Consider the following 15,137-nt stretch of genomic DNA (forward strand, 5'->3'; position numbering starts at 1 on the left):
GAACACTGACATTCCTGTCTTGCAGGAAATCACGCACAGAACGAGCAGTATGGCTGGTGGCATTGTCATGCTGGAGGGTCATGTCAGGATGAACCTGCAGGAAGGGTACCACATGAGGGAGGAGGGTGTCTTCCCTGTAACGCACAGCGTTGAGATTGCCTGCAATGACAACAAGCTCAGTCCGATGATGCTGTGACACACCGCCCCAGACCATGATGTACCCTCCACCTCCAAATCGATCCCGCTCCTGAGTACAGGCCTCGGTGTAACGCTCTTTCCTTCGACGATAAACGCGAATCCGACCATCACCCCTGGTGAGACAAAACCGCGACTCGTCAGTGAAGAGCACTTTTTGCCAGTCCTGTCTGGTCCAGCGACGTTGTTGCCAGTGATGTCCGGTGAGGACCTGCCTTACAACAGGCCTACAAGCCCTCAGTCCAGCCTCTCTCAGCCTATTGCAGACAGTCTGAGAACTGATGGAGGGATTGTGCGTTCCTGGTGTAACTCTGGCAGTTGTTGATGCCATCCTGTACCTGTCCCGCAGGTGTGATGTTCGGATGTACCGATCCTGTGCAGGTGTTGTTACACGTGGTCTGCCACTGCGAGGACGATCAGCTGTCCATCCTGTCTCCCTATAGCGCTGTCTTAGGTATCTCACAGTACGGACATCGCAATTTATTGCCCTGGCCACATCTGCAGTCCTCATGCCTCGTTGCAGAATGCCTAAGGCACGTTCACGCAGATGAGCAGGGACCCTGGGCATCTTTCTTTTGGTGTTTTTCAGAGTCATTAGAAAGGCCTCTTTAGTGTCCTAAGTTTTCATAACTGTGAGCTAAATTGCCTACCGTCTGTAAGCTGTTAGTGTCTTAACGACCGTTCCACAGGTGCATGTTCATTAATTGTTTATGGTTCATTGAACAAGCATGGGAAACAGTGTTTAAACCCTTTACAATGAAGATCTGTGAAGTTACTTGGATTTTTATGAATGACCTTTTAAAGACTGTCCTGAAAAAGGGACGTTTATTTTTTTGCAGAGTTTATATATATAAATAATATATACACTATTCTAGCCACGTATTCTTCAGATATGCTACATATTCTATCCACGTACCATCCATAATGTCTATACATCCAATCACAAACAGATTTATACTCCGGACTCAGACATTGCTCATCCTAATATTTATATTATAGTTATTTTCCTTTTAGATTTGTTTATATTGTTAGATATTACTGCGCTGTTGGAGCTCGGAACACAAGCATTTAGCTTCACCCGCAATAACATAAACATGTACGCGACCAATAAAATGTGATAAGCTTCTAACCAAAGAACACAGCCAGTGGATAGCGATACAAGTCCATCACCAGCCATTTCAGTTGAAGCAGAGCCTTTATAGAGCAAGACGTTGTCAAGAGGACGGTCACGTGTGTTTAGGTGCAGAGGATCCAAGATCACTCCGTTGAGGACGAGTGAGGAAGGAAGCTATACTGTTAAAAAAAAAAAAAAAAAAAATATGTTCCTAATGTTTTGTGCACTCAGTGTATATAGCCTACAGTCAGGTCCAAAATTACTGGCACCCTTGATAATGATGAGCAAAAAAAAAAGGCAGTATAAAATTTTACATTTACATTTTTTTTAGTCATTTAGCAGACGCTCTTATCCAGGGAGCATACATTTTTCATACTGGCCCCCCGTGGGAATCGAACCCACAACCCTGGCGTTGCAAGCGCCATGCTCTACCAACTGAGCTACAAAATAAATGATACAAATACAGAGCTATATTGTATGCTCCAAAAATTGGGAAATTATATTATTTCATACTAATACAATTGCTCAGAGAAATAGATTTTGTTTAACAATACATGTTTTCTCTCAAGAAGGATAGAGGTCAAAATTATTTGGCACCCCTGTTTTCAATACCTCACCTCCGCGAGGATAACGGCACTGAGCCTTTTTCTATAATGTTTTATGAGATTGGAGAACACATTGGGAGTGATCTTAGACCATTCCTCCATATAGAATCTTTTCCAGTTCCTTGATATCCTTCGTCTGCGCTCATGGACTGTCCTCTTCAAATGGGGGTTCAAGTCCAGAGACTGAGATGGACATTACAAAAATGTTGACTTAGTGCTCAATTTCTTTGATGTGCGCTTAGGGTTATTGTCTTGCTGAAAGATCCACTTGCGGCCAAGTTTCAGCCTCCTGGCAGAGGCATCCAGGTTTTTTGGGCTAAAAGGTCCTGGTACTTGGTAGAGTTCATGATGCCGTTGACCCTAACAAGGCCCCCAGGACCAGTGGAAGTGAAAACAGCCCCATAACATCAAAGATCCACCACCATATTTTACAGTAGGTATTGGGGTTGTTTCCTGCTTTTATCGCATCCTTATTTCAACACCAAACCCACCACTGCTGTGCCTGGCCAAAGAGCTCTATTCTCATGTCATCTGACCATAACACCCGGTTCCAATTACATATTGTTAGACGACGTGAAAATAGCGCTCTTTGGCCATTCAATAATAATATTAATATAGTCTATAGGCTACTAACTTGGCCATCTGAAAGTTCATATGAGCAGTCTGTTTTTGCTCCTACTCATTCAGTCGATCCTCCCTTCCTGTCATTTTATCAAATCAAATCACATTTTATTTGTCACATACACACGTGTTTAGCAGATGTTATTGCGGGTGTTGCGAAATGCTTGTGCTTCTAGCTCCGACAGTGCAGTAATATCTAACGATTAATATCTAACAATTTCACAACATGTACCCAAAACACACAAATCTAGTAAGAAATGGGATTTAAGAATATATACATATATGGACAAGCAATGACAGAGCGGCCTGGACTAAGATACAGTAGAATATTATAGAATAGAATGCAGTGTATACATATGAGATGAGTAGTGCAAGATATGTAAACATTATTAAAGTGACTAGTGTTCCATTTCTTAAAGTGGCCAGTGATTTCAATAGGCAGCAGCAGCCTCTAATGTGCTAGTGATGGCTTTTTAACAGTCTGATGGCCTTGAGATAGAAGCTGTTTTTCATTCTCCCGGTCCCAGCTTTGATGCACCTGTACTGACCTCGCCTTCTGGGTGATAGCGGGGTGAACAGGCAGTGGCTCGGGTGGTTGATGTCCTTGATGATCTTTTTGGCCTTCCTGTGACATCGGGTGCTGTAGGTGTCTTGGAGGGCGGGTAGTATTCAGCATTCTAATGCCATGCACACACAAGACATAGACCTACATTGGAGTGGGAAACACTAATCTAAACGGACTCCTTACCAGTCTTCTCATCTGGGCAGTGTTCTTTCTCCAGATCTTTCTCTTCAGTTCTCTCCTTAGTGATTTGGGTCACAGCTGGTCTGCCAGAGGGAACGTGAGGTGGGGGGGAGTTGGTGCCGTGGCCTGGCTGAGTGGTGAGAGGAACAGACAATCTGAATTAATTTAAGGCAGAGCTCCTTCACTCCTTTGTCCCATAGCCCTGCTTGGCAGTTTCCTATAGGATGACCAGCCCCTAGTCCGGCCCTATACTGTATAGGAAGACATGGCAACGATGGAAGAACTGGCTACAGCATATATAGTATGGGACCAATCACCGCAGCAGCATTGTGGTACAAATGCCTTTGTACAACCCATTGTACAGTGAGGGGAAAAAAGTATTTGATCCCCTGCTGATTTTGTACGTTTGCCCACTGACAAAGAAATGATCAGTCTATAATTTTAATGGAAGGTTTATTTGAACAGTGAGAGACAGAATAACAAAAAAATAAATCTAGAAAAAAAACGCATGTCAAAAATGTTTTAAATTGATTTGCATTTTAATGAGGGAAATAAGTATTTGACCCCCTCTCAATCGGAAAGATTTCTGGCTCCCAGGTGTCTTTTATACAGGTAACGAGCTGAGATTAGGAGCACACTCTTACAGTTTTTTCCAACTGCTTACACACGTTTTCAAAACTATGTCTTCTTTTTTCAAAACTCTACACACAATTCCCAAAACTGCACACACAAAATGCAAAATGCCTCACATCTCCTTCAAAATGTAACACTGCATTCAAAATGCCATAAACACATGTCAGAATGAAGCATTTGCATCAAATGGCAAACACATCTTTCATAATAGTACATTTTTGGATATACCATGTAAACACTGTTGTTCTAAATCTAAAGCTCTTTGGTCTTTCATAGGCTTATATCTACATTTCAATACAATGTTCTACAGTGAAAGTAATCTGCTGAGAGGGGTAACAAGTACACTGTAAACACCAATGCAATGTAGAAACAGAAAATATTTATTAGGCCAAACATTACTGTTGTATACAGTAGCACACAACAAAACCATAAACATATGTAAACCAAAAGTATATTCTTTAGAATACTGTAAAGAACACAATTGTGTGTGTGGGGTCCCGGGGGGCAGTCCAGGAATTGGTAGGGGGGTGGGCAGTCACCAGTGCTAAGCTACGCTTCATCTCTTCTCCGGGCTGGGTCTGGCCACAATACTTTGTCCACATCACAAGATACGTTTTCTCTTGCCAAACATCGAGGGAAGTATCTCCTAGCATGGCGTATCCAACCTTGGACAGAGGCAACCTCTATGTCCCCACATTCGTCCTCCATTGCCTGGAGAAGCGGCATGTGGGCATAGGGTTGGCAATCATACACTTTCCAGCGCCAGGCTGAGAAGAATTCCTCTATGGGATTTAGAAAAGGTGAATATGAGGGTAGGTACAAAACTACAAATTGTGGATGGGTGGCAAACCAGTTTTGGACCAAAACAGCCCGGTGAAAACTAACATTGTCCCATATAACCACAAATCTAGCAGGCTCCTGATCTGGATCAGGGACAAGCATTGTGTAAATTGCATCCAGAAAAGTGAGCCTATGGCCGGTCTTGTACGGACCCAGTGTGGCATTGTGATGGAGGACCCCGTTTTGAGTGATGGCAGCACACATAGTTATATTACCCCCACGCTGTCCAGGGACATTGGTAATTGCCCTCTGTCCTTTTACATTTCTTCCGCGGCGCCTGGTTTTGGTGAGGTTGAAGCCAACCTCATCCACATAAATAAATCTCCTTCCTTCTCTTCTTTGCCCTCGTCCTCTTCTTCCTCTTCCTCTTCCTCTTCATTTTCCTCTTCCTCCTTCTCCTCCTCTTCCAACACTTCGTCTTTGAATTTGTCCTCGTTGTTGTCCCCTGCCTCTCCCTCCTACTCCTCTTGCTCTCTGTCCATTGTTGGCATCCATTGTTCAAAACAGGTAATCTGACCTTTGACCTATTTATAGGCCTATACTACAGTAAAGCAGTGATTGGTTAGTGATCAGTTAAGCAATTAGTGTTTGCAGATGTGAAGAGTGTGTGTGTGACCTGGTGAATAAGTGTAGCATTTTGAATGGTTGTGTTTGGAAAAGGAAAGCAAGTCACTTCCTGTTAGATTTTTGTGTTTTAGGTAGAGAATTGTGTGTAGTGTTTTGAAAAAAGTGTTTTATGCAATTGACAACTGAGTCAAAGGCTGAGAAATAGCTTATGGTTTTGGAGATTTGGTGTGTAGTTTTGCACTTTGAGTGAGAGGTTTCAAAAATCGTGTGACATGAAAAGATTTTGTGTGTAAGCAGTCGGAAAAAACTGTAAAGGGAGTGCTCCTAATCTCAGCTTGTTACCTGTATAAAAGACACCTGTCCACAGAAGCAATCAATCAATCAGATTCCAAACTCTCCACCATGGCCAAGACCAAAGAGCTCTCCAAGGATGTCAGGGACAAGATTGTAGACCTACACAAGGCTGGAATGGGCTACATGACCATCGCCAAGCAGCTTGGTGAGAAGGTGACAAAAGTTGGTGCGATTATTCGCAAATGGAAGAAACACAAAATAACTGTCAATCTCCCTCGGCCTGGGGCTCCATGCAAGATCTTACCTCGTGGAGTTGCAATGATCATGAGAACGGTGAAGAATCAGCCCAGAACTACACGGGAGGATCTTGTCAATGATCTCAAGACAGCTGGGACCATAGTCTCCAAGAAAACAATTGGTAACACACTACGCCGTGTGGGACTGAAATCCTGCAGTGCCCGCAAGGTCCCCCTGCTCAAGAAAGCACATATACTGTACAGGGCCGTCTGAAGTTTGCCAATGAACATCTGAATGATTCAGAGGAGAACTGGGTGAAAGTGTTGTGGTCAGAGAAGAATTCCTCTATGGGATTTAGAAAAGGTGAATATGAGGGTAGGTACAAAACTACAAATTGTGGATGGGTGGCAAACCAGTTTTGGACCAAAACAGCCCGGTGAAAACTAACATTGTCCCATATAACCACAAATCTAGCAGGCTCCTGATCTGGATCAGGGACAAGCATTGTGTAAATTGCATCCAGAAAAGTGAGCCTATGGCCGGTCTTGTACGGACCCAGTGTGGCATTGTGATGGAGGACCCCGTTTTGAGTGATGGCAGCACACATAGTTATATTACCCCCACGCTGTCCAGGGACATTGGTAATTGCCCTCTGTCCTTTTACATTTCTTCCGCGGCGCCTGGTTTTGGTGAGGTTGAAGCCAACCTCATCCACATAAATAAATCTCCTTCCTTCTCTTCTTTGCCCTCGTCCTCTTCTTCCTCTTCCTCTTCCTCTTCATTTTCCTCTTCCTCCTTCTCCTCCTCTTCCAACACTTCGTCTTTGAATTTGTCCTCGTTGTTGTCCCCTGCCTCTCCCTCCTACTCCTCTTGCTCTCTGTCCATTGTTGGCATCCATTGTTCAAAACAGGTAATCTGACCTTTGACCTATTTATAGGCCTATACTACAGTAAAGCAGTGATTGGTTAGTGATCAGTTAAGCAATTAGTGTTTGCAGATGTGAAGAGTGTGTGTGTGACCTGGTGAATAAGTGTAGCATTTTGAATGGTTGTGTTTGGAAAAGGAAAGCAAGTCACTTCCTGTTAGATTTTTGTGTTTTAGGTAGAGAATTGTGTGTAGTGTTTTGAAAAAAAGTGTTTTATGCAATTGACAACTGAGTCAAAGGCTGAGAAATAGCTTATGGTTTTGGAGATTTGGTGTGTAGTTTTGCACTTTGAGTGAGAGGTTTCAAAAATCGTGTGACATGAAAAGATTTTGTGTGTAAGCAGTCGGAAAAACTGTAAAGGGAGTGCTCCTAATCTCAGCTTGTTACCTGTATAAAAGACACCTGTCCACAGAAGCAATCAATCAATCAGATTCCAAACTCTCCACCATGGCCAAGACCAAAGAGCTCTCCAAGGATGTCAGGGACAAGATTGTAGACCTACACAAGGCTGGAATGGGCTACATGACCATCGCCAAGCAGCTTGGTGAGAAGGTGACAAAAGTTGGTGCGATTATTCGCAAATGGAAGAAACACAAAATAACTGTCAATCTCCCTCGGCCTGGGGCTCCATGCAAGATCTTACCTCGTGGAGTTGCAATGATCATGAGAACGGTGAAGAATCAGCCCAGAACTACACGGGAGGATCTTGTCAATGATCTCAAGACAGCTGGGACCATAGTCTCCAAGAAAACAATTGGTAACACACTACGCCGTGTGGGACTGAAATCCTGCAGTGCCCGCAAGGTCCCCCTGCTCAAGAAAGCACATATACTGTACAGGGCCGTCTGAAGTTTGCCAATGAACATCTGAATGATTCAGAGGAGAACTGGGTGAAAGTGTTGTGGTCAGATGAGACCAAAATCGAGCTCTTTGGCATCAACTCAACTCGCCGTGTTTGGAGGAGGAGGAATGCTGCCTATGACCCCAAGAACACCATCCCCACCGTCAAACATGGAGGTGGAAACATTATGCTTTGGGGGTGTTTTTCTGCTAAGGGGACAGGACAACTTCACCGCATCAAAGGGACAATGGACGGGGCCATGTCAAATCTTGGGTGAGAACCTCCTTCTCTCAGCCAGGGCATTGAAAATGGGTCGTGGATGGGTATTCCAGCATGACAATGACCCAAAACACACGGCCAAGGCAACAAAGGAGTGGCTCAAGAAGAAGCACATTAAGGTCCTGGAGTGGCCTAGTCAGTCTCCAGACCTTAATCCCATAGAAAATCTGTGGAGGGAGCTGAAGGTTCGAGTTGCCAAACGTCAGCCTCGAAACCTTAATGACTTGGAGAAGATCTGCAAAGAGGAGTGGAACAAAATCCCTCCTGAGATGTGTGCAAACCTGGTGGCCAACTACAAGAAACGTCTGACCTCTGTGATTGCCAACAAGGGTTTTGCCACCAAGTACTAAGTCATGTTTTGCAGAGGGGTCAAATACTTATTTCCCTCATTAAAATGCAAATCAATTTATAACATTTTTGACATGCGTTTTTCTGGATTTTGTTGTTGTTATTCTGTCTCTCACTGTTCAAATAAAAAATTATAGACTGATCATGTCTTTGTCAGTGGGCAAACGTACAAAATCAGCAGGGGATCAAATACTTTTTTCCCTCACTGTATATATCTGAACTAATTGACTATCGCCCTGTAGCGCTTCTTTCATATGTATATACTCTAGTCAATGCCATCCTATTCAACTGTTGCTGTATATATAAACTCAGCAAAAAAAGAAACGTCCTCTCACTATCAACTGCGTTTATTTTCAGCAAACTTAACATGTGTAAATATTTGTATGAACATAACAAGATTCAACAACTGAGACACAAACTGAACAAGATCCACAGACATGTGACTAACAGAAATTGAATAATGTGTCCCTGAACAAAGGGGGGGTCAAAGTCAAAAGTAACAGTCAGTATCTGGTGTGGCCACCAGCTGCATTAAGTACTGCAGTGCATCTCCTACTCATGGACTGCACCAGATTTGCCGGTTCTTGCTGTGAGATGTTACCCCACTCTTCCACCAAGGCACCTGCAAGTTCCCGGACATTTCTGGGGGGAATGGCCCTAGCCCTCACCCTCCGATCCAACAGGTCCCAGACATGCTCAATGGGATTGAGATCCGGGCTCTTCGCTGGCCATGGCAGAACACTGACATTCCTGTCTTGCAGGAAATCACGCACAGAACGAGCAGTATGGCTGGTGGCATTGTCATGCTGGAGGGTCATGTCAGAATGAGCCTGCAGGAAGGGTACCACATGAGGGAGGAGGGTGTCTTCCCTGTAACGCACAACGTTGAGATTGCCTGAAATGACAACAAGCTCAGTCCGATGATGCTGTGACACACCGCCCCAGACCATGACGTACCCTCCACCTCCAAATCGATCCCGCTCCTGAGTACAGGCCTCGGTGTAACGCTCTTTCCTTCGACGATAAACGCGAATCCGACCATCACCCCTGGTGAGACAAAACCGCGACTCGTCAGTGAAGAGCACTTTTTGCCAGTCCTGTCTGGTCCAGCGACGTTTTTGCCAGTGATGTCCGGTGAGGACCTGCCTTACAACAGGCCTACAAGCCCTCAGTCCAGCCTCTCTCAGCCTATTGCAGACAGTCTGAGCACTGATGGAGGGATTGTGCGTTCCTGGTGTAACTCTGGCAGTTGTTGATGCCATCCTGTACCTGTCCCGCAGGTGTGATGTTCGGATGTACCGATCATGTGCAGGTGTTGTTAAACGTGGTCTGCCACTGCGAGGACGATCAGCTGTCCGTCCTGTCTCCCTGTAGCGCTGTCTTAGGCGTCTCACAGTACGGACATCGCAATTTATTGCCCTGGCCACATCTGCAGTCCTCATGCCTCGTTGCAGCATGCCTAAGGCACGTTCACGCAGATGAGCAGGGACCCTGGGCATCTTTCTTTTGGTGTTTTTCAGAGTCATTAGAAAGGCCTCTTTAGTGTCCTAAGTTTTCATAACTGTGACCTTAATTGCCTACCGTCTGTAAGCTGTTAGTGTCTTAACGACCGTTCCACAGGTGCATGTTCATTAATTGTTTATGGTTCATTGAACAAGCATGGGAAACAGTGTTTAAACCCTTTACAATGAAGATCTGTGAAGTTATTTGGATTTTTATGAATGACCTTTTAAAGACGGTCCTGAAAAAGGGACGTTTATTTTTTTGCTGAGTTTATATATAAATAATATATACACTATTCTAGCCACGTATTCTTCAGATATGCTACATATTCTATCCACGTACCGTCCATAATGTCTATACATCCAATCACACACATATTTATACTCCGGACTCAGACATTGCTCATCCTAATATTTATATTATAGTTATTTTCCTTTTAGATTTGTTTATATTGTTAGATATTACTGCGCTGTTGGAGCTCGGAACACAAGCATTTAGCTTCACCCGCAAATAACATAAACGTGTACGCGACCAATAAAATGTGATAAGCTTCTAACCAAAGAACACAGACAGTGGATAGCGATACAAGTCCATCACCAGCCATTTCAGTTGAAGCAGAGCCTTTATAGAGCAAGACGTTGTCAAGAGGACGGTCACGTGTGTTTAGGTGCAGAGGATCCAAGATCACTCCGTTGAGGACGAGTGAGGAAGGAAGCTATACTGTTAAAAAAAAAACACAGTGACACGACGCCTGTTTCAAATGCAGTCCCAACCCCCCAGAAATAATCAGTCTCCATATTTTAAATAAAAGTTTATTAAAGGTTAACAAGCTCAACAACAGTAACTAAACTGAAAAGGCAGTTCTAAGAAACTCATTTATTTATATAAAAAAAAAAAAAAAAAAACGCAAGCAATATCCAAGGCCTTGACTGGTCCATTCACCCTCTCCCTGATCACTCCCATTGATTCAGATGGTCTTATATATATATACACACACAAAGGGTTTAAGGGTATCTTCTTTACAGAAATTACTGTCATAAATTATATATATACAGTCCTGTCTGTCTGTGACATGCGGTGGTCTCTCCAGCCTCTTCTTCGTCAGTAACGTCTCAGCTGACGCCATCGTCTTCCGTTCACTCTGCAGCGTTTCCAGTGTCTGATAAGAGAAAAGAAGCTGTTCAGGTTAGTATGGTAATAAACGGTGAATTTCAATGAGAATCTGCATGGGTGGACTAAATAGTAATTGTGAGAAATAGTAATTAACTTTGCACATGTCGCTTCCAAATATAAAAGACAATCTAGTTATAACTGAGTCTGTTTGATGAAGAGAAAAGGCCTGAGAGATAAAAAAAAAGTGATCCTACTTTTCCCATCGCAGGCGACTATCTTGACTTTGTCCACCTTGACCAGATCCGTCACCTCCCTGAACTCCACATCATTCAGAACGAAGGTCCACACGTTGTCACAGAATCTATAGGTGTTTAGTGACCCCTAGAGGCGAGAGAATGTTAACGCATCACAGGTGTACAAAGGTACAGCTATGATTTCAGCTCATTTTCAACCAGGGATGGGCAAGCTTATCTGCAAGACCTGCGTTGTGGGTGAAGGCTTTTTGCTCCAGCCAAAACAGTCACATCCGTTTCAACTAACCAGTTGTGTACATATCAGTTCTACTACTTTCTTCTACTGCTTGTTATTTTTTTATTTGACTTTGATTATATTGATATTGTACTGTACTGTTGAGGGAGCTTGCAAGTAAGCATTCTGCTGCACCGTTTATACTGTGTACTTGACGAATAAACTTTGATTTGATTTAACCATAACCTTCAATACAGACTTTGTTGAATCAGCGTGATATTGCTTTGGCTGGAGAGAAAGTCCCTGTACCAGCCCTTGTCCTTTTTTCATGGTAGGTTCAAACAGGGGAGTAATAATTAGTCCAAACAATTGCAAACAGTTGTGTTTGGCAACGAAAAATAGAATTTCTATTGGACAAATTCAGGTCTCTTCCTCGTTCCGTTTGCTTCCTAGTGAATACAACCCAGTACTCACCTTAAAGTTGACCCTGTTGCGAACCCGGTTGGCCAGTGCTGTGTTGATGGCTTTGTCAAACTGGAGGAGAACTTGAAGTGCTAACTGGGGAGTGATCTGTTGGGTCTAGAAAATAGGTAAACAACAGTTTTTTCCATTTAATCATGACTCAAGTGAACATTGTAAGAAATATACCGTGCTGCTGTTTTCAGATGAGTAGCTAACAGTAGCTGGTAAAGTATTGTAGCTAGTTATTAAGAAGTGTTGGAGGGAGGCTTGAACCAGAAATCACGAATTTACTGAGCTAATGCGCTACCATCGCCTTTAACTAGTCGGCGCATGCGCGGATACTAGCTAACTAACGAGCCAGTTACTAGCATTGAAAATGTAGTGAATCCAAATACACTCATCACTACTGACTTCGGGGAAACACATTAGCCATCTTAATTTAGCTAATCAAAACTGAGCCTGCAAATTAGAGCTTTCTCGAGCTCATATTTTAGCTTGTGATCTAGCTTCTTCAAATCAGACGTCACCACAGCCATTTATGGAGACGCTTCTTGTTTAGCGTGGCTAACTAGTTAGCTAGCGATATCGAAGACGATAATGTAACTAGCTAACTAACCCGTTATTTCTCGTGAAAGATAACGCCTTGCAGATAACGAAGTTAACGATGGATAACGTGTCTTCATAATTACCTCGCTAACTTAATTTGCTATCCCAAACAGCAGTGCAACCAGATAGCTAATTATCTAGCTAGCGTTAGCTTGGAAGCTAGCATAGCCGCTAGCTTACCTGAATCAGCTCGTCAAGGCTCTCTTGCAGACTGTTTCCTAGCGTCGTATTTCTGTAGAGCTGGTATGCCATTGTAATAAATTAATTTACTGGTAAGATTGTGCACTTGCACAATTCCCTACCAAAGTACAATTTACTAGCGAACCAAACAAACTAACCAACAATACGCGGTGTTTTCAGAAACCTATCTGTGAGCCCCCGACTACGGAACACCGCGGAGGATAAACACAATTACGTTTCGTATGTTCCACCCCTGAACAGTCAAGCAGGGTTTTATACCGGGAAGTACCACTAGATGGTAGCAGACGACAAAAGAACAGGGTGATTCAGTGGAATGGTGTCAGGAGAAAGAAAAGGCTGCAAGGGTACTGTTATCCATGGATAAGAGCCTGAATACACACTATTGATTGTGTATAATGTTTTTATTGACTGACAAAAGGTTTGTGTCAATGCAATCCTCACTTTTTCAAAATAATTATATATTTTTTTAACAATTATACAATTAATATGTTAATTAAATACTTGTTTTGATTCCATCAGTTGAGTACAATTTCAAAAGCAACAAACAAGAATGTTATGTAAAGTAATATTAACTGTAAAGTAATATAAACTGTAAAGTAGCCTGGTTTGTGAATGCTTAGATATTTAAGTACTTTTGAAAATGATGTAATATCAACAATACTGTTTATAAAGACAAATTGGGTTCCTCCAAAAGCCCCCATTCAATTTTCTCACGATAAGTCTTCCACAGTAATCTCTTACATTAATCAGTAAAGAGCAGTCTCACAGCTTTGTGATAACGAAAATAGCACTCAACTTTGTTGATCAGTTTCTTTTTATCACACTAGAAGAGACAGTGTCAAGGCTAATGCTCACAGAACAGAGTTATTCATTAGAGATGCCAGAGTATGAGAAATGCATATGCCTACAGATCCTTGAATAAGCATTTATATGTACAAAACACCAGATAAATCATATTTAGAGCAAGAGGAGATTCTGTAAACTTAGTTTCAACATTATAAATGGTTGTTTGGTAATGAATAGATCCTATTTATGGAGAGGATTTGAAATGTCACTTTTTTGTGTCTTTTTCATTTTTAATAAAGATAATATCAATAAAAGGAAATGACATTGTAAATATGTCAGAGCAAGTAATGCAATTATTTGGACAAAGTCAGGGACTGGTGGGCTCAACACAAACCAAAACTAACATCTATGTATATATCTAACATCTATGTATATATCTTTACAGTTTCCTCCAGAATGAAAGTCATTGATTTCTTTTAACTTATTTATATGTCCTTACAGTGGTATGTGGTAATGGAGGAGGCATGGTTTACAGTGGTATGTGGTAATGGAGGAGGCATTGGTTTACAGTGGTATGTGGTAATGGAGGAGGCATTGGTTTACAGTGGTATGTGGTAATGGAGGAGACATTGGTTTACAGTGGTATGTGGTAATGGAGGAGGCATGGTTTACAGTGGTATGTGGTAATGGAGGAGGCATGGTTTACAGTGGTATGTGCTAATGGAGGAGGCATTGGTTTACAGTGGTATGTGGTAATGGAGGAGGCATTGGTTTACAGTGGTATGTGGTAATGGAGGAGGCATGGTTTACAGTGGTATGTGGTAATGGAGGAGGCATGGTTTACAGTGGTATGTGGTAATGGAGGAGGCATGGTTTACAGTGGTATGTGGTAATGGAGGAGGCATTGGTTTACAGTGGTATGTGGTAATGGAGGAGGCATGGTTTACAGTGGTATGTGGTAATGGAGGAGGCATGGTTTACAGTGGTATGTGGTAATGGAGGAGGCATGGTTTACAGTGGTATGTGGTAATGGAGGAGGCATGGTTTACAGTGGTATGTGGTAATGGAGGGGGCATTGGTTTACAGTGGTATGTGGTAATGGAGGAGGCATTGGTTTACAGTGGTATGTGGTAATGGAGGAGGCATGGTTTACAGTGGTATGTGGTAATGGAGGAGGCATGGTTTACAGTGGTATGTGGTAATGGAGGAGGCATTGTGCAGAGCAGTAGATTATGATAAATAGAGAAAACAGGAAGGAAATGGTTACTGCTTCCTTCATTTAATTACTGTGTCAAACTGAATTACATAACCAATCAGAAAACAAGGACACAGCAGCAGATATAGCTGATCTACTGTGTGTGTGTGTGTGTGTGTGTGTGTGTGTGTGTGTGTACACCAAAGTGTTTCCAACACAACATCACAGCTCAGCTCAACATTTAGTTGCTTTACTTTTGTTGAACACTTTCCTTTCAACACATTACCTTTACTTTGTTGCTCAATCTACACAACACTCCCTGCTGTAGCAAACTGGCTCAAATAAAGATCCTACATCTGTATCCTTGTAGACTCTGTCTTGTAGCCGCAGTATCCTCTGTCTTGTAGCCGCAGTATCCTCTGTCTTGTAGCCACAGTATCCTCTGTCTTGTAGCCACAGTATCCTCTGTCTTGTAGCCACAGTATCCTCTGTCTTGTAGCCACAGTATCCTCTGTCTTGTAGCCGCAGTATCCTCTGTCTTGTAGCCACAGTAGTATCC

The 15,137-nt window shown here is 42.8% G+C and overlaps 1 protein-coding gene across 1 annotated transcript; it reads right to left on the bottom strand.

The window, feature by feature from the left end:
• Positions 1-10,603: 10,603 nt before the first annotated feature.
• gtf2a2 (general transcription factor IIA, 2) lies at positions 10,604-12,809 on the bottom strand. The gene is made up of 4 exons (XM_041859539.2): positions 12,577-12,809; positions 11,803-11,907; positions 11,115-11,241; positions 10,604-10,906 (listed from the first exon to the last, which is right to left on the bottom strand). The coding sequence occupies exons 1-4, from the start codon at positions 12,646-12,648 to the stop codon at positions 10,884-10,886; spliced, it is 327 nt and encodes a 108-aa protein (XP_041715473.1). The 5' UTR covers positions 12,649-12,809; the 3' UTR covers positions 10,604-10,883.
• Positions 12,810-15,137: the final 2,328 nt, after the last annotated feature.

Source organism: Coregonus clupeaformis, unplaced genomic scaffold (assembly GCF_020615455.1).
Source record: "Coregonus clupeaformis isolate EN_2021a unplaced genomic scaffold, ASM2061545v1 scaf0244, whole genome shotgun sequence".
Classification (NCBI taxonomy): domain Eukaryota; kingdom Metazoa; phylum Chordata; class Actinopteri; order Salmoniformes; family Salmonidae; genus Coregonus; species Coregonus clupeaformis.